Raw genomic sequence first — 20,459 nt, 5'->3', positions numbered from 1 at the left:
CTGCGGTCACACGACTTCCACGTCAAAGCAACCCCCACGATCGGGAAACCCATACGAGCGGAATAGAATGCGGCCTCGGCGTTACTGAGCTGATACCGGACAAAATGAAGAACTTGCTATGCGTACAAGTTGAGAACGGGTGCTACTTTGGCTTCAAAGAGAACCGGAATCGATATAGGTGAACCCCGAAACCAAACTTGTAAAAATTCAAACGACAACCCAGGATTAAAAGCTTCCTGGGGCAAGAAAAAAAATAAAAGTAAATTATGAACAACACACCCATAAAAAAACACATGCGACTGCCCTATGACTGTCTCTGTTGTGCCGATGACAGACACAAGATTACAAACCCGTCAACCGGATAACCTTCCTAAACAAAGGTGAAGCCCTATTAAACAGAAATTTAGCACCGGAAATAGTAAAATCAAAGCCCTGGCTCGTTCTTAGCTGTTTGGATCACTTTGCAGAACTCGGCACCCATAATAGGGCTCAACTTTATTGGGTCCTCATGGTAATGAAAGGGAGGAAAAATTGTCCAAGGAGGGTACGTGCGGAGGCTAGGTTCTTTAGTGCTGAACCTGCTTATCCAATATCCAATGGCCTGGTTAGCAGCCAAGTGCATGGCACTATGGCTGAAAGACCGGTCAAGCTTTGACTTGAGATGGAGTGTCAGAGGCAGGCCAAGGAGTTTATCGCTGGGTCTTAAAATCTAAGAAAGAGCAACTGAGTTATTGTCGTTCTCTAAGAGCAGCTAATGTTGGTTACGGGCCTACTTTTATGTCACTGTCAGCTTAATAGCCATCTGCATCTGATTGGTATCAGTGGTAGTCCAAATGTGCAGGGCATTGCCTTGACGAGGAGAATACTTCCTATCATGTCCTTTGTGTCTGTGAATTTTATGCGGCTCTAAGTTTTGAGCTTCTTGGTATGCATGGGTTGGAACTGAGAGATCTTTCCAATATCTCCGCTTCGTTTTGGGGACTGGGAATTTCCATGTCTAATAGGCTGGGTCTGCACAATGGACCTCTGTTTGGAGTGCTAGGTTGGGCTTGTACTTACCACCCAACCTCTAATAATAATAATAATAATAATAATAATAACATTCCAAGTGTATACAATACAATTTCCTTTCATGAAAAAGTTTGGTTTTCCTGAACTCAAATTTTTATTGTATTTTTTTAACTTAAAATATGGTTATTTACGCTTATTTATAAATAAATCAAATTGACAATGAAAGTTATATTTATTGTAAATGGCAATGAAATATTTTTAACCATAAGTAGTAGAATATGGTTAAGCTGACCAATTTTCATATTATCAAAATAAAAATGTAGTTTTTATTTGATTATAATAAAGTAAAGAATTTTCAAAATGTACGCAATAGTAAATTGTCCATATATTATGCACAGAATAATTATAATTATATTTAAAAAGCAAATAACTGCAAAGTGAAAATAAAATTTCATTCAACTAAGATGAAGTAATGTAATACTTCAAAGGATGAACTTTAAATTGTATTTCCATAGTAAAAATGAAGTAGAATAAAAAATCAATAGATTTCAAATGGGTTGGAAAAATGCTTATTGTATTGAATCCCACTAATAAAAAAATATTTATCAAGTAAAAATTAAGTACCAAAAACCCAAAACACAAAGATTTCAGATCCACATACTACAGAGTTAAAAGTTTAAACAAACCTTTCTGGGAAAATGCTCAATGAAAAACTTTAAAAAGTTACTTTCTGTAAATAATTAGCCCTAGCAAAAGACATTTTAACACTTTATGCCTCTATTTAAATCAATGATTTTTTAATAATAACCCATGGCCTTGTTTTAGAATACCCTACATCTTGTCTGTACTTTCTTCTTCTTAAAGCCTTGGATACAATCGCTGGATTTCGGATTGAGCCAACATTTTGGTCCTAGTTTATTAGGAACACAATTTTTGACTTTAGCATATCACAAATTAGTTCAAGTTCACGTGGTCAGCTTCTTCCAAACACAGTCCATGAATACACTGAACGTCTGAAGGAGATGGCAATAAAAATGTTCAATCTGGTTGTATGAATAAGTGCATTTTAACAATTTTTAACACAATTCTGCGGATAAGCTAGTGCTTTGTTGTAAAAAGTACATCATAATAGTAACTTTTAAAGCTGATGGTGCTTTGATAATCGAACCCTGCCCTCCAATTTTGAGATAACACACTATATGGAGCACACGCAGAAAGGACCAATGAGGGAAAGTGTCTTCATGAATTTTCTCCATATCAAAGTGCGGCAAGTCTTCAGCCTGGTTTAATTTAAAATTACCTTTATACTTATTTTTAAACCAAATATCCCTAGAAGGTAACTTGTTTAGGCTTTTTATTACCCCTCTCTTGCAAATGTTACTGAGATAATAAACATCATAAAATTTTCTAACAGTATTCGCAATGAGGATATTTAACAAAATGATGCTTTTTGTGAATTCTTAACGATCCACGTTGCAAAATATATTTTGATGAAAGTGTATTTTCCATTGAATTGCAGTTACTACAATGAGTAGTATAAGTCTTTCTATCTAGGAAAAGTTCTTTACAATATTTGCACTCAAAAGGAAGGTCATCTTCCATGGCAGCACTTCTATTCTGGTCCCCAAAAGTTGGATCAGTGTGTGCTTGGGCATGAATAGTCAAGTCTCCTTTGAAACAGAATTGCCTAAAGCAAACTTTACAATTGAATCGTTTCTTATAACGGTGATTAGTCATATTTCCTGAGTTAAAACTTCTTCCACAAATTTCACATTCTGAAAATTTATTTTCAGCATGGATCTTCCGGTGATTAGATAGCTCATGTTTTTCGTCTGTTCTAAAGTCACAGCTTTCACAATGAAAAGGCAAGGCATCCTTGTGAACCTCAAGGTAATGATTAACTAAACCCAATTCAGTTTTAAAACTCAAATTGCAATTTGTGCAATTGTGGTTCTTGTTTTTTTTACAGACTCTACGTCCTATATGGCTCTTTAATTGGCTAGGTATACGAGTGGAAAATTTGCAGTTCTGACACTTGTACGGGTAAGGATCTCCATGAACGTCAAGACAATGTTTTAAATAATGGTTCATGTGGAAAATCAAGTGGCATTCTTCACATTTCCTGATATTCTTTTGTCCCTTCTTTTTGCAAATAACTGACTGGTTAGTTTTCTTACCTTCCAAGCTCCTGCTTATCTGAGCCACATGTTTACAGCTTGCATTAGTATTATTCTTCCTGAATCCTAAGAAATGATTAAATAGTTACAAACATTTTATACATTTATTAAACTAATTTTTGTTTTATGACTAAATACTTTTCCTAGTTAAAAGATAATAATTGATATGATAATTTGGTATGTTAGAATAAATGAAAATAATTAGTATTACCATACATAACACTTTCCTCTTAATTAAAGTACCAAAATAAAAATATGTTCAGTCACAACAGAAAACCAAATGAAAATCTAAACCTAATGGCAGAAAAAACCTTTTAACCCAGACTATGGCGGCCTCATATGTGTGCCCATTATGCCACCCTCATCACAAAATATTACCACTTGAAACTCAAAAGCATTACTTAACCACTACCTTTAGCATCTAATTACTTTTGCAATATCAAATCAAGATTATTAAAGGGATATCAAGCATAATAATTTGGTCATTGACTTGGATTACTAATAAAAAAAATTGCTTCTCTATGTCAAAAATTATAATTTTAATGAACCAAAACAAAAATAATTATTTACAGTACCGCCTAGAACAAAGTACACTAAGGGAGCGCTCGCTTAAAGCAAAGCGGGGGTCTGGCAGCAGCCCTAGCTCATGTTTCCCCCCCATAAGCGCCTTAAGCGTGCGCTCGCTTAGTGAACTTTTTTTAGGCGGTACTGTAGTCAAAATTTAAATATCCAATAATAAATTCTTTATTACAAAAAACTTAACTAAGGTTAGTTCAAGGATGAATACATATATTTGAATATAAAAAAGGTAATAACAGTAATAAATTGCATAGCTTATTCCCAAAAGAAGCAATCATCCATTATATTAGAATCTAAGTATGCGAAGCAATAATTTAAAAAATGTTTTTGGATTCCTATAAATTAATCTTAGTTTTATAATTATCTAAGAAAATAAAATTCTAATAAAGATTTACCTAAAATTTAAAAAGCAGGGCTTGCCACCACCCTCCTACGCATTGTAACCCGGCCACCTGAATTAAGGGCTTTAAAAGTCGCATGATGACTTAGGCCTAAGGTGGTGCCTTGGGTATTAGCCTAGCTGATTATTTTTATTATTATTATTATTATTATTATTATTTTAGTAATTAAAATATTTAAATTTAAAATTTGTACTAATTTAGTTCTGTATAAAATGCTTAAGTGGAAATATGATAGATTTTTGTGGCAATAGAAATGTGGGAACATAATGAGTAAATTTAAAATACAAAATTTATTTTTACAATTTCTCCCACTTGTGTTGGCCTTGTTTGACAATTACTAGTTTTGGTCTACTACTCTGTTAGGTTTGATAAATTTTGGAAGATGAATTGTCTCTAACATGAAATAGTAAAAAATATAAAAATTCCAACGTGATGCATAACTGTGGCTCAATTACCTTCAATATGAGCTACAGGATGAAAATTTATTTAAATTAGAACCAAAGATATATAGCCATTTGTGACATTTTCCAAAAATATCATTTTTATTTCTGTCTTAACACTTCCAAAACTCCTCAACACAAAAATTCCTTGACTGCACAACTGCACTTGATCTTAAATTTTACTACAAATCCGTGTTTTGGGCCATGGAATCACTCTTTTGTAATATTTGGAACTTTTTTCAATTCCACAAAATTTTAAATCTTGGATTTCATTTTAGGCAAATAATGTTGTACATAACAAGGTAAAGTAATATCCAATTTCAATTTTAGTAAATATTTTGTGATAAGAAGTCACAAGCAAAGTTGGGCACTATCATATCTTTTGATTGTTTTGGTACTTGATTTGATAGGGAATCAAATTTCATCCTATTAAAATATCATTTTTGATAGTGATCTATCAACGATTTAAACTTCTAAATGATTTATTGAGTTGAAATCTCGGTAATGGCTTTAGTTTTTTGATAGATTTGACGAAAATTTACCCAAAAATATATAGATTTTCACTTGAAAGGAGTATTTATACTAGTATAAAAAATTACGAAAAAATGATGCGACCTGCGTTTTTGGGAGAAATATTGAAATATGTTTTTTCACGCCATCTCTTAGTAAAAATTTCAAAATTTGATAGTTATGATATGAAAAGCTTAAGTTTTTATAGAAAAATGTATTCCTGTACTATCAAAAAATTTTAAAATTATCTTCTATAAAATTTATTTGACGATTTTTTATAGTTTGATTTGAAAGATTTAATTTACCTTTAAAAAGAGTTGAAGCATGGAGAAAAGGGCAGATATTAAGGATGATGATGTGAAGCATGTGACTGTTTTTTTTAAACTTCAAACCGTTTCCTGCCTCCTCAAAGTGGGGGGATGAAGTAAGACAGGGGAGTGGTACATGGATTTCTTTATGTCTCGCTGCAAACGTGAAAAGGCCGTGAGGTGAGTCAACTGAGCTTGCGGAGGGGGTATTATCACATGACGGTTAAACTCCAATGGGACGTTTCAAAAGTTCTATCGAAAGTTTGCATCGCATTTTTACTTATTACCTGATTTACCTCATAATTATCGTTTTATTGACTGGAAGAGGCTGGGGCTGTACAATGTCAAACTCCATGTCAAAGCTATTGAGCCTATTGTGATATATATCTACTAAACAAAGCGTTTGTGATTATCATTATTTCGCAAACGAGGAATTAAAATTGATTGTTTTGAAAAAAATTATTTAATTAATTCGCTGTATATTATTTTATTCGATAAAATTAAAAAAATAATAGCATTGATTCGATAGGTTAATAAATAACATTTCATTGGTATGATTGATTTGATAGGCTAGTTTATAACATATTTCATTGATGAGTTTGATTTGATAGGTTTACAAAAAAATATTTTTATTGGAGGTATGATTTATAGCTTTTTATCTGTAAAAAAATATATATGAGAGAAAAATTTATATGTAGAATGCAAAAAAATATATAATTGATAGTTACCAATAAGTCATTAAGGAAAAAATTGATACTGATATGATCGTAAATTTTCAACAACTAACTTCACGCGAGTTAATTTATATATAGACACAAAATCTTGGAAATTTTATTTATTCATTGAGAGTTTACCGCCATCTATTGAATCTAAATTGCAAAAAAATCTATACTTTAAATGTTTGAAATAAAAAAAAATTAGAGAAAATTGATAGCAACGCCATCTATTATATTTTGATAGGAAAAAAAATTATCTGCAAAAGTGTGCCCAACTTTCACAAGGGGCAAAATTGAACTACAGCGGCCTCATGTAATTTTGCTTTTTTTGGCGGAGAATGTAGCACTTGACGCGTAGATTACGAAACTATTTTTTTAGGGCCGCAAATGATAATTTTTTAATTAACTTAATTTTAAAAAAGTAGTAATTTTAGGGAATTACCGTTTTTTTTTGCGGAGAATGTAGCGCTTGACGCGTAGATTACGTAGTTATTTTTTTTGGGCCGCAAATGATAATTAAAATTAAGTCATTTTAGGGGATTAGTAACGTTTTTTTAAAAAATAGTTTCGTCGTGTATCCGTCGACACAACTTTTCAGACGCGCCCCAGCCCCATTCCGAGCATTGACGGTGGCCCTTCTGTAATCGTACATAGTGGCATCGTAATTAGTGAAATCGTATCAACTGACAGCGCCGCGCACTCGCTTCGCTCAAGCGCTGGGGCGCGCGGCGCCTCCCCAACCCCATACTAAAAAAAACGATGGGCCATCTATAACGCGACCTAGAGGACAGTACCAAGCCTTACGCATCAGGTATATACTTTTAATAGCAACCTGAAATAAGCGTTTGTGGCCCAAAAATACAAAACCCCTAGAAAATGAACAAAACCTATAATTGATGGCCCAAAAATACAAAACACCTAGAAAATGAACAAAACCTATAATTGATTTTATAAAGTACGGGAATATCACTTTATGGCCCAAAAATACAAAACACCTAGAAAATGAACAAAAACTGTAATTGATTTTATAAAGTACGGGAATATCACGTGGAAAATATTAGGACATCGAAACTGTGGTGTCGGCGAACACACGACGGAAATAAGTACAACGAAACACGTGAAAATGCAAAAAAATGTGAAATTTTTAAAATTACATTAAAAAATTAAATAATCATTTGCGGCCAAAATAAAAAATACCCTCGGCATCTACGTGACAAGGTCTATCAGGCGCAACCAAAATTAATATGAAATTCAATGAGGCCGCTGTAGTTCACTTCACCCTCACAGGGAATCTAATTACTAACTATTAGCTGCTGGTCTCAAACAGCCCTTTTCAAGGCTAATAAGCCATTTGTAGCCTAATTTTAAAAACAGCCTTTTTTTAAGACTATTAAGCTATTACCAACAGTCTTTTCCAAGACTACTAAGCGATAATTAGCTTCGTTCAAAATAGGTTTTAAAATATGAGAACCCAAAATATTTTATCTAGGACCCAAAAACGCCAGAAATGGAGGTGAGAAGATAGTAGTCAGAAAGGTGCAATGGACCAATTTTGGAAAGCATCGGGCAAGAGCCATAATGATAGTTCAGGAAAAAAAAGAGGGTTTAGAATTTGAAGGTTATAAAATTTCTGAGGTTCTTCCAAACGTCAGTTTTACTTTAGACATTGCAACTGTTTTGTCATGGCAACAAAAATATTTTTGACAACAAAAAATTTAATTTTTCACATTGAAAATAATAATGGTTTCATTCGACCTGGATTTGATAAAAAGCCAAATTAAAATAGCCAGAAATTTAATTATCCCCAAGAAATTTACCAGCGTAATCGACTGCTTCCACTATTTAATGAAAATGGCAGTTGGGTTCCCTGACTTAGTTAAATACTGTAAAATTGTTCCTTGCATTCCTGTGGCAAATACTATCTCAGAAAGAAGTTTCAGTTAACTCAAAAGAATAGAAACACGTCTACGAACATTTATGGGAGAATATAGGCTTTCAAATCTGGCTTCACTGTCGTTAAATTGTTATTTGTAGGATTGTTTAAAAGAAAACCCAAGGTTAGTGGTCAATGAATTTGTGAAAAAATCAAATCGGAGAATGTCATTCCTGGATTAAAATGCCTTTTAAAAATCCTTTGCGGGGGAAACTTTTAGAAATCATGACAAAATTTTAAATATGTTAAAGGGATCCCTCACTCACAACAGGGGAAGGCATAAGGGTCACAAAAAACTGATTTTTAAGCACACTGCAAGTCTGGATTTTATGTTACCCCTATTGTGAGTGATGGATCCCTTTAAAAGCAATCATTGAAAGTCGGGAATCTTTTAAATAAACATTATAGATGGGGCCTCTAAATCAGGCTGGGCGTATGTGCAGAAAATTCATGGCGGGGCTCCTGGATACTAGGTAAATTATAGGTTGTCACAAGGAATTAAATGATACTAGGTTAATTATAGGTTCTCACAAGGAATTAAATGATACTAGGTAAATTATAGGTTGTCACAAGGAATTAAATTATACTAGGTAAATTATAGGTTATCACAAGGAATTAAATGATACTACATAAATTATAGGTTGCCACTAGATCTAGCAAAATTAAACCGTACCTCCTCCTGTCAGGGGTTTTTTGTTCCAAAAAACTGCCAAGGGGTCTCGATCACGGGGCAATTTTTTCGGGAATTAATACTTAAGGAGATATAGTAAATTTAAAAATTTTCAATGACTCTATACATTATTCCGCTATGGGCCGGACCACCGCCCCTTAGCCCCGTTCTTTTAATCCTCATGGGTGCATATATAAACCCCATCTACTGACATCATTTTTAATGGCAATAGATTCCCTGTAAAAATGCTATAATATAGCACAATCAAAACAAATATACAAGAGGGGACCCTATTCTTGAAAATAGCTCAGATATCAACGGTACTGGTAAGCCTTGCAATACTAAAATTTATTTAATTTTTAAGAACATTATTATTAATTTCCACCTTGTTATTTCAACGCTATTATCATTTCTATAAATCAAGGAACAATATGTAAAATATAATTATAAACTTAAGTGTTGGTGGCTCACGGCGCCGCACATTCACTACGCTCTCGTGACCACCTAATATTCCACAAACCAAATATTCCTAATCACTTTAGGCCGTCTAGCATCGCGACCTAGAAGACATAATAAAAAATACTTTCGTACATCCTATTATACCACAAACGGAAGAAAACCTTAATTTTGTTTATTTTTTAGAAAATTAATATTTCTGTGAATTTTCATTTCCGCAAAATAATTAACACAGGAATGTTCAGTATCATCTATAGTATCCAAAAAAAATTAACTGCAATGCTTGCGTCTATGTGTTGGAGCGTATGAATATTCATATTCATGTTCACATTCTTTTATTTTTGTTCATTTAATTTTAGTCAAACTTCCGACAAATCTAATTTGTTTATTTTCTGCACAATTAAAACAAAAACTTTTCCTTTTTAATTTTTTTTTCAAACTAAACTATAGTTCTAATTGAAGAGAAAGTTGTTCTTGCATGATGGGGAGGGGGAGGGGGGTGGGCGTTAAAGAAATCTTGTTTTCAAGTTTATTTTCTAAGCAAGTTGGAAAGCGTGACGTACCTTTCCCCCCTTCCTCCTTAACCCACAAATGAATAACACATTTTATACTCCCTCTCTTTGCGCTGCACTGCCTCGTCTGGCTAAGCACATTTGCTCCTGCGAGCATACCGCATCGCTCCAACACACAATACACGCAAGCATTGCGGTGAAGCTTAGGGGTTGCCCAAGGGGTCGCGCAGCACCTGGTATATGGTATTAGGATTTTTGCGCACTATTTGAATTTTGGGGGAAAGGTTGTAGAAACATAAATTTAGACATGAAGGCATACTTCCAAATTTAGTGGAAGATGATTTGTTTAAAGAAGATTCTTAACATTTTTGGGCAGTACTGAATTTTATTACTTAAATTAGTCTTGAATTAGAGTAGTGATAAGTACTTTTTTTAAAAACCATACTTTCTGGATGTGAATTTATTTGAAATTCACCAAAAATATTTATTATGCACTATATTTTCTTCTAAAATATATTTTGAAAAAGCAGGGGGAGTTTGCGAAGGAACATTGATCAAGGGAATAAAATTAGCGGCATAAAGAGATGCGTTGATTTAACCTTGACCTATGATAATCCCGTTGGAACTAAGACCGTGGCGCCCTCTAGTATGAATTAGGGTTATTAGAGTAAATGATAATATTGAAGCATTCTGGAGTCTGCTGGCGGTGGTATGAGTTATGTAAAATATATTACTGATGTTTATGTAGTGATTTATATACACAATATAATACATTAACAAAGTTGTTCCAAGTCAGTATTTTTACTCCTTAACTGTCTAAGAAAAATATTATATACTTCTGATATTACACCTTCATTAATGGTAAAAAAATTAATTCTATGGATTAAAAATATTATTGGGCAGTTGAAAGTAGTTTTTACAGCATAATCGGTAATAAAAAACTTTTACAATCTTTGTTCAAAAACTGTTGAGCTAAAATTATTGCTCACAAGTGCTTTTTTAAGCTACAAATATTGTGCAATACTGACTTGTTTAGCTATTATCTAATATTTTACGTAAAGCAAGAACCTTGGCAAGAACCAATAAATGTAAAAGGCAACAATTTTTTTTGAACTAGTATTATCTTTATCTAGCATCTACAAGAAGTTACAACAATGTAAAATATAATGGTGTACTGTAAAATTTTTTAAGACAAACAAAAACTACAATTGTAGAAAAATCCAATTCAATATAAGCTAACAACAGTTATATTTAATCCATGAATTGATAACCTTCATCGAAAGCTTTTGCAAATCTACTCTGCAATCCATATTGGGTACAACTGCCTTTTGAATTAAGCTATCTAACAGTCTTTGTTTCTTCTTTACATTCTTAGGAACCATCTTGCTTTGGAGGCTATTGACTGTACATTCTGGGGGTTTTCCATTGCAGGATGGTGCTTCAATATAATTTCCTTTAATTCCATGTGCCTTTTCATTGAATTTTAATAGTGACAACCGTTGTTGAAAATCCAATGCACATTCGATGCTACCATGTAATTTTCTGCGCACAAAACTCAAGTGTAAATTCAAACTACGTTGATGTCGAAAGCTTTGGTTACAAATAAGACATTTAAACTCATTTTTTTTAAGCGTAGTACCTTCCTTTTGAGTAAAGGAATACGACTGGAAACATTTCACATTTCTTCCCATATCTGAAATTAGAAAGTCGTACATCCATTTTAAAACAAAAACAAAAGTTTATTGAAATAATATATTTTAGCAATAGCCTAAAATAACACGATATGGCTTGACATACAGGTTCTTTGAGATACTCAAATTTAAAGTTAGACTGTGACAATGTTAAGTAAAATGTAGAAATTCACAGTAAAAGCCGCAATATCAGTCGGTAATCATAACATTTTGGAGACACTGGCTAGAACCTCTACCTCAATACTTCGCTACTCCCGGCTGGTCTACCTTAATTAATGTTCTGCTTCCTTCTCCCTCTCTACTCTGTATATACAGGGTGTTTCAAAAAGGGTAGACAGAGTGAGCGTCCATGGGTTCCTTTGATTATTTTAAAACGAAAATATTCTATGGCTATTTTTCGATTTAGAACTCCGTTGCGGAGTTACGAAGCGATTCATGTTGGGATGACCCCTTAATTTGGCATCATTTTTAAAATACCAAATAAACGTACAATTAGCCATTTCAATCATTTCTTTCAGCACGCGAACAAATTAAAAACCCCGTCGCCGTGAGAAGCACGTGAATTTTTTTATGAACGGAAAGAATTTTCCTTTTGAAATCGAATGTTTGTGGCGCGTGCTTGTGATCGCGCGTTTTAAATAAATGATAATTGTGTTAGGGTTAATAAACCACACATTTTGGCGCTTACTAAAAGTACTGGAGATTTAAAAATGGCATTGTATTCCAATAACGAATACGCCGATACGTTGTTAGCTTTGGGATATTGCGAAGGCAATTTCAAAGAATCTTCGCGCCGCTACGCGCATTTATTTCCAAATAGATGACATCCGAATGCCCGCGTTTTTGCGAGAATCCAGCAAAGACTTCGCGAGACTGGATCGGTGATGCTAAAAAATTTCGATTTTGGACGGCCTCAAAGAAGACCGGTTGCGGTGCAAGAAGAAATTTTGGAACTGGTCGCTGATGACCCTACGCTCAGCACGAGACGCATGGGTAGAATGCTCAATATTCCGCACTTAGACGTTTGGCGCACGCGCACGCTACACGATGACTCGCAGCATCCCTACCACGTCCAAAGGGTCCAACATTTGCGACCTGATGATTATCCCAGACGGTGCATATTTTGCGAATGGCTCCTGAACTAACACCAAGCTGATGGCGCGTTCCACCAAAACATTCTATGGTGTGATGAGGCGCAATTTACGAGGAAAGGTATCCTCAATCTCCACCATTGGGCCTACGAAAACCCCCACGTTATTCGAAACTCGAATTTTCAAACTGAGTGGAGAATCAACGTTTGGGCAGGCATGGTTGGCGATACCATCATCGGTCCTTTTTTTCTACCATCGCGTCTCAACGCCGAAAGGTATTTGGAATTTTTAAGAAACGAGGTGGAAGATTTTTTGGAAAGTATGCCTTTGCAAAATCGCGCGAGGCTCTGGTTCCAGCTTGATGGTACGCCACCCCATTTTTGACGTAAAGTCCGAGCTTATTTAGATGATAACTTTGGCAAAAGGTGGATAGGTCGAGCAGGTCCTACACCGTGGCCGGCGAGATCACCCTGCCTCACACCATTGGATTACTACCTTTGGGGCCGTGTAAAGGATCTAGTCTATGCTACCGAAGTTCCGAGCGAAGAAACGCTACGCGAGAGGATCATTTTCGCCTTTAACCTCATCAGGGAAAACGGCGAAGGTGTACGTTGTAACCGATTTTTTCCCTAAAGGGAAATGTTAGGCCAGACGAACGTAAGATTATAGAAAAGAAACACGAACAGGCCCGTAAGGGAATTCAGTCTCAACAATATTTTATTGGTTTTTAAAGAGAATATCCATTTACCCCTTATAAGGCAGAGATCATTTAGCAATACAACATATATTTACCAGTACAGACAGAGCCATATTCCTGGAAGCCGATACAACGTAACTTTTCTAACAGAGTAGCTAAGCTAATCTAACCCCTCTCTTCGAGAACCTCCACCTCTCCCCCCTTTTCCACCATTGTGCAGCAGACATAGCATAGCACTAATATAAAGTAATAATTACTAACTTCCTCCGTAAGAGTGAAGAATGGCGAGGTTATGACAAGTCAAAAACACACTAACTCTTTCTAACATATAATAATTTAACCTAACATTACAAAATACATTTATATTTACAACTAAATAATAATATCTCCTAAGAAATACCTAATCAACCTACTCCAACAGCATCATCACTATCAATCTCCCTCAATCCTAGCTAACCTCCCTTTATATACAGCCACTATGGGCATACAGCCAAAAGGAGTAAAAAATATAATTTAACGACGTCATGAGAGACGTGTTCTAAGTGACATCTACCTAAAACATGCCGTCCATGACGTCACTAACGTCGACTGCTAAAGTGTAGTTAACTAAGCTTGGTTCAATTTAAGCCTATGCCAATAAGTAATAAGTAGGAACATTAAAATAATAATAGATAAATAAGAATGTGTATAAAGAGATTGTTCTGGTCTCATAGGATATAGGAATGTCAAGCTGTCAATGGTAAAGAACAATAAGAACCTTCCCATTTGCTTAGGCCTAGGTTGATGGAAACTAGGGTGAAAATCCTGGCGGCTACACCTTGATCATGGAGGAGGGCACTTCGAACAATACCTCCATATCTAATTTAAAGTTATTTTCATAATAGCTGATACACAACGAACTTGTTTATTAGTATTAAAATTACAGAAAATGTAATAAAAATGAATTAGTTTTTTTAATTTGTAATTTCTCTTTAAAAACAGGGCTACTAGAGACACAATAATAATAATATGGGTTTATTTGGATATTTCGATGACAAGTTTCGAGTTGATGGATAAAATTACTTTTATTCTGTACTCGTATTACAAGTTATTGATAGTGGTAGTTTGGGCGGAAGGTCCTTGTACAAAAGGTGTACCGTGGGGCTCCTTTCCGGTATTTCCGATGAGGATGAGCGTGGACTTTACGGAGAGGAGCGCGAATCTTGTGGAAACGGTTGTCCTACAATCCACCTCAGTTTAAAACTGCTTTCCAGTTGGGTCATGTAAAGAAATCAAAATCGCAATTTCAAAATGGCGATTTTGATGTCTTTGGCAAAAACGTAACATGAATTCTTGACAAATTAGCGTTGTCAAACTTTCTGCACATTTTCCAAATGGCTGTGGCTCTAATTTTATTAATCCTATTTCCGCAATTCACAAGACGCAAAGACATGTCCAACCGCTGTTTAAAAGAAACTCTTTTCTACCTTGGTTTTAAAGAACTCTTTAGTAGCGGCCGTTAAAATGTGCGTTGACGCTGACGCACTATCCTTTTAAAGCCTTATTTGGCCAATTGAAAGTAGAAAATGTGTTCTTTTAAAAACACCATTATAACTGAGGTTTTCATGAAATTAAAACAATCATAGTATCCAAATTTTTCTTTAATGAAAAGAAATCATACAAAATTGAAATGAGACCCGAAAAAACTGATTACATCTAAGCTTATCTACCAATTTTGCTCGCAGATACTTTTCCGAAGTTTAAATATTAAGTATTTATTATTATGGAAATATGGAATGGGTTTCTTATGAACGAGTTTCACTTCCCATAACAGAAATTTCATTGTATAAAAAAGTGGATTTTCTCAATTTTATTTGTGCATACCTACAGTAAGGAAAAGGTTTCTTGCAAAAATATTATGGTTAAAATGATAATAATGATTGAAAGTTAAGCAGTTATTTGTCATAAAAAAATAAGTGGTCTAAGAACTATTTAAGTTGGTTTTAAGTTTGTATTTGAGACAAATACCAACTAAAAACCTACTTAAAAACAACTTAACACCAACTGAAAACTTACTTAAAATGTTACTTAATAAAGACCACTTAAAGCCAACTTAAAACTTACTTAAAATGTTACTTATTACCACTTAAAGCCAACTTAAAATTTACTTAAAAAATATGTAATTTTCTGACCACTAAATACCAACTTAAAGAAAAAGGCATTTACCCACCAACTTAAAACCAATTTATTACCAACTTAACTAGTTTACTGAAATATGCTGACCACTTAAAAGCAACTTAATACAATTGTGAATACCAACTAAAAACCAAAATATTTTTTGGTAAGGGTTATGACCAGTGACCCCCTAGCTTATGAATTATTAAACTGGTCTTATATAAAACGTTCTAATGTCATTTATAAGCCTAAAAAACCTATACTACATGTTTAGAAGTTAGATTATGTTGGTAACATTAACTTTACACGTATTCAAAATAGTTAACTTTATTTTCTGAGTACCACAAGAATAGTACAATATAGTACTATCTCACCTAAGACTACTACCATAGCCTAGAAGACCCTCATAATTTACCGTATTATCTCTCTTTCTCTAGGCCCCGTAACTCCAGAGTCTCCGGCCGCGTAGCCAGGTAGCTTACCGTACTCCAGGGAAAGCGAGACTAGAGGATTGAGGGTTTGAGGCCAGAGGGGGGTTAGACAGTTTGACTTGTTCGAGAGATGCGAGCGAAGGGACTCTACATAAAACCTCGACGTGCGGCTGTGGCGGTAGTAAGCGGAGTCGCTGTACATATAAATCCAGTGAATAGGGAAATCAAAATTGATATAAACCTTAAATTAATAGGTCATCTTTTATTTGGAATTATTAAACTGGTTACCTTCAGTTTTTTTGTTATTATTTCGAATTAATAAACTGGACATGGTGACCAGTAACCCTCCAAATTTTGAATAAATAAACTCGTCTGAGCAATTAATTAACTGGTCTTTGACCACCTGACCACCGTTATTTCCAAGGCTGCTCCCAGTGTTTATGTTTTTAGCAGACGATTTCAATCAGAAAGTTTAGTTTCGTACTTTCATTATTGAATGACACTTGTTATTCACACTTCATTCAAAATAAAAGATTATTTTGCTTGTTTACAAAGCTTTAATTAATGCTTTTAAAAAAAAGATTTAACCAAATATGGATTTTAATAAGTGGTTAAGGTTGGTCAGGCTGGTTTTTGAAAACCCTGCACCTAACTTAAGCCTTAGCAAAACAATATTCAAACAAAAAAAAGCAGTCTAAATTTATAATTAAAGGTATCAATTGCCTTGGTTAATAGTTTTTCACGAGTTATATTACCAGTTAGATTTAAAATGAAGTTCAATTTTGAACTATTAGTGCCAGAGATTCGACAGCCAAGCTAAAACTTACCATTTTGCATTATTTTGTTGGTCACCCAAAGAAGTACACTATGAGACAGTGCTTGTACGTAACTCTCCCAGTCATTAGCGATTCTCTGCTACCCATCGCTGTCACTTCCGTGAACCCCAATATAATTGTGGATCCCCTTACCAAAAATTAAGTGGTCTAGGAACTTGGTTTTAAGTTTGTATTTGGGACAAATACCAACTAAAACCATACTGCCAACTTAATATCCACTTATTACCCCTTTAACTAGTTTATTGAAAAATGCTGAAAACTCAAAACCAACTTAATACCAACTAAAATGTGTATACCAACTAAATACAAACTAAAAGCCAACTTATTTTTTGGTAAGGGACTGACTGGTCTTGTATATTCATAAAAAAAATATTACACTGAGATTTCATGCTTCACTAGTCCTCAGGACCAGTTAATATAAACCCATTTCTGATCCTGCCCTTTTGCAATCAACTGAGCTTACGTTAGTGGACTGTATTATGATTCATAAAAAAAGTCTAAATAACTGTAAATTTGTGGGAAAATTCTACAAAAATACAGGTTGAAAATTTAATTGAAGAAATAATGAAAAAGTATAACCCGTACCAAAAATAAGTTGTCTAGGAACTTGGTTTTAAGTTTTTATTTGAGACAAACACAAACTAAATATTAACTAAGACCATACTTAAAAACAACTTTACACCAACTAATTACCAACTTAAAAAATATAATTTTATTGCCCAAGTGGTGGCGCCAGAATGGGGCCACTATAAAAAAGGAGAAGTCATAGAGAGATTTTAGCATTACAGTGGTGGTAGGTCAAAGTGACCAAATATTTACATATCACAATAGGTTCACTCTACACTCGATGTTAAAAACGCTTATTTGCATGGATCACTAGATCGAGATATTTTTATGAATCAAATAATCCTGACTTCTATTGTCTGAAACAGAAAAAAACACTAATTGCGTTTATTTCATACCCAGAAATGCGATTATACTTGTATATGTTGACGAGTGATGACATATCCCATTGATTGCAAAGAACAACAATGAAATATGAAGGAAGTTAGCTGGGTTCTATCAAGAAGCTTTTGGGGATGGATTTTGAAATAAGAGATGATCACTATAGAACAGTCTTTCAAATGAAATTCGAGACAAAGGACGCCCGACTCTTCAAAAGTACTTTATGCAATGCTATCACAAATTAATTTATTTTTACTTTATTTATTGTCACTTTAAAATATGTAAATATTGTTCTCAATTTATACACATTTTTGCTTTAAGTAATACTGGGACCCCCTTGGAAATCAGCTTTTCTGAAGAGGATATCCCTGTCCGATGTAATAATTCTCAGACAATAAAAAGCCTTTATTATTATTATTATTATTTAAAGTTACAACAAATGCATATATCAACCAACTCGCGAACCGATTTGACATACGTGCTTAAGCACCAGTCAGTCTCTGAAGAAGGAGGAGAAAAACTAACTAAGGTTTACTATGCTTTGCCATAAATATGACGTCATGAACTATTTGGGGATTGGCGAACTTGTTTTTGGCGCGCGTGGTTTTTGTCTTACTAGTCATTCACTCACTCTCCTGTTCAGTGCGATAGCATACAGTTAATGTTTTATACTACTATTAAAATAATTACTTTGTTCAAATGAAAGTTTAATGTTTATTGTAATCAATAAGCTGATATTCCCCTACAGTCTCCCTATGAGCCTGGGCATTTTTCTTGTAAGGCCTGAGAGTTGGCAACTCGCCAATTATAGTTAAAAAAACATCCTTTAAGGAGCCTATAGCTCCACCACTGCATTAGCTATTTATATAAGCAGTCAAAGGGCAGACAGGCGAGTGGCAGTAAGAACGCTCCCTCTCCTCAAGGAAACCTCAGGCCGGACCTCGTAATTAAGTAGTGGGTTTGTTAGTTAAAGGAATTTGATTTTATATATAACTCTGGTAATTCAATATTTCCATAATATTACAAGCGACTCAATTAGTTCCTTACATTCTCACAAGAAATGGTAGCCCAAAGAAACCTGGTGAGGTAAATATAAAAGAGTATCAAGCTTTGATTGGATGCTCAAAAAAGAAGGCCGGATATAATGTATACAATAACTACCTTTCGCAATTCAATACTAGATATCCGTGAAACAAAAATCAGTTTCCCTGTCAACGATGGAAGCTGGATAAGTTAATTGCTCTGTCAGAAGCAACAAAAGAACTTATATGGATAACTCATATACTAGATGGACTGAACAGTTTTGATTTTGACCTAGAGAAGCCTTAAATGTACTGTGATAGCCAATCAACGTTTAGTTTTAATAGTTTAGAAAATCATAAGTCGATCGAAATACATTGATTTAAGATACCATTTTGTGCGAGAAAAAGTTAGAGAAGGTTTATTCAATCGGAAATATATTCAATCAAAAAATAATTGGGCAGATATTCTTCCAAAACTACTTAGTAAAATCAGACTTCGTAAATTGTGTCCAGTTACTGAGCTGAGAACCATAGGTATTTCTTTAATTTAATTTTATTCGATATTGTAACAAGTATATTTTGAATTTCTAACTTTATAATTCTGCCAAAGTTGAGGCAGTGTTATTAGGAAATTAACTTTACCTGAATATATAAAGTGTAAGTCATAAATGCCAGATGGCGCCTACAGCTAGGGCCAGATAGAGGTATAAGATAGTAAACTGTTTAGTCTCTGACTTAAGAGTTTGCATAATCTAGTTAGTTGCACTTTAGATTGTGGCCAGTAGCTCTCAATAATGGCTGATAAATATGTGCTTTAGACCAATTAATATTTTGTAACCAATAATCAGTATTAACTTTTAATAAATAAGTTTGTACATTTATTGGACATGTAATTTATCTAGAATACCACACATTAACAGAAACCTGACCCGACGGCAAGCCAAGCAACTAAGAGACTTAAAAAAAAGATTTATAACTGATGTTTAATTTATTATTAAGTAAGATTTAACTTACCATTACTTGGTTTCTCCTCAGTAACCACATCTTTGTCTTTTGATACTCTATTAGCAAATTTAACCACTTCATAGGGCTCATGAGATATTTCATGATTTGAGAAATTGAAGTCCTCATATGAAATGTTTGGCTTTTGACACTTTGAAAGAAATAGTGCCACATCAACACGAGAATGCAGGCGATTCCTTGGTGGTTCAGGTATGCGGTAGTATACATCAAGTGTCGGTTTATCTTTCACACTCGTTGTTCTATACACCACTTCTCTGGTAAATCCTAGCTGCAGAGGAATTGCAAAATTTTCTGGCACAGAATCGCGTAATATCACTGTAGATCGAGATGTACAGTTGACCATAGTTTTGCTCACTGCTGTGTCCGAAGTTTTTTTCTTTAACAAAATTAATGGTTTCAGTCTTTTCGGGAATGAGGCTATTGTTACATTCTTGGATGAAACTGGTGCAATGGCAGTTGTTGATTTTTGGGTTAAAGATACAGAGTTTGACAGTGACCCTGATGGTCTTGGTAAGGATTGTGGAGATTTTGGTGGTAAATAAGATTTAAAAGCTATCAGTTTTGGTGGAGATGACACTATTTCTGGAGATGGTGTTGGTGGTTTATTGAGTGTTGAGGGTTTAGTAAGTATCAGTGGTTTAGTGAGTATTCGTGGTTTAGTGAGTATTCGTGGTTTAGTGGGCATTGGTGGGTTGGTGAGTAATGTCGGAGTACTAAGTAACAATGATGGTGCCATGGATTTTGATGTTATAGAGAATGACAATGATGATGATGAAGTTTTTACAGATGAATTAGAGTTTAGGGGAGCAGGGGATTTCAATTGAGAAATCAACGATGTGTGGGGATACTTTCTCAT

General features: G+C 34.3%; 1 protein-coding gene and 1 long non-coding RNA gene across 2 annotated transcripts in view; one reads left to right on the top strand and one right to left on the bottom strand.

The window, feature by feature from the left end:
* Positions 1–1,635: 1,635 nt before the first annotated feature.
* LOC149963222 (uncharacterized) overlaps positions 1,636–20,459 on the bottom strand; it is a 31,957-nt gene continuing 13,133 nt past the window's right edge. The window contains exons 5-6 of the mRNA XM_090180422.1: positions 19,595–20,454; positions 1,636–3,254 (exon numbers count right to left, since the gene is read on the bottom strand). Of these exons, the coding sequence (XP_090036548.1) occupies positions 2,419–3,254; positions 19,595–20,454 (1,696 nt within the window). The 3' untranslated portion in view covers positions 1,636–2,418. The remainder of the gene's footprint in view (positions 3,255–19,594; positions 20,455–20,459) is intronic.
* LOC149963223 (uncharacterized) lies at positions 6,758–18,066 on the top strand. The gene is made up of 3 exons (XR_016482229.1): positions 6,758–6,953; positions 17,580–17,774; positions 17,880–18,066. It is a non-coding gene; the product is annotated as an uncharacterized LOC149963223 (long non-coding RNA).

Source organism: Leiobunum rupestre, chromosome 1 (genome assembly GCF_980474605.1).
Source record: "Leiobunum rupestre chromosome 1, qqLeiRupe1.1.hap1, whole genome shotgun sequence".
Lineage (NCBI taxonomy): Eukaryota > Metazoa > Arthropoda > Arachnida > Opiliones > Sclerosomatidae > Leiobunum > Leiobunum rupestre.
Note: the sequence above shows the minus strand (reverse complement) of the source record. Positions and strands in the feature narration are given on the sequence as shown.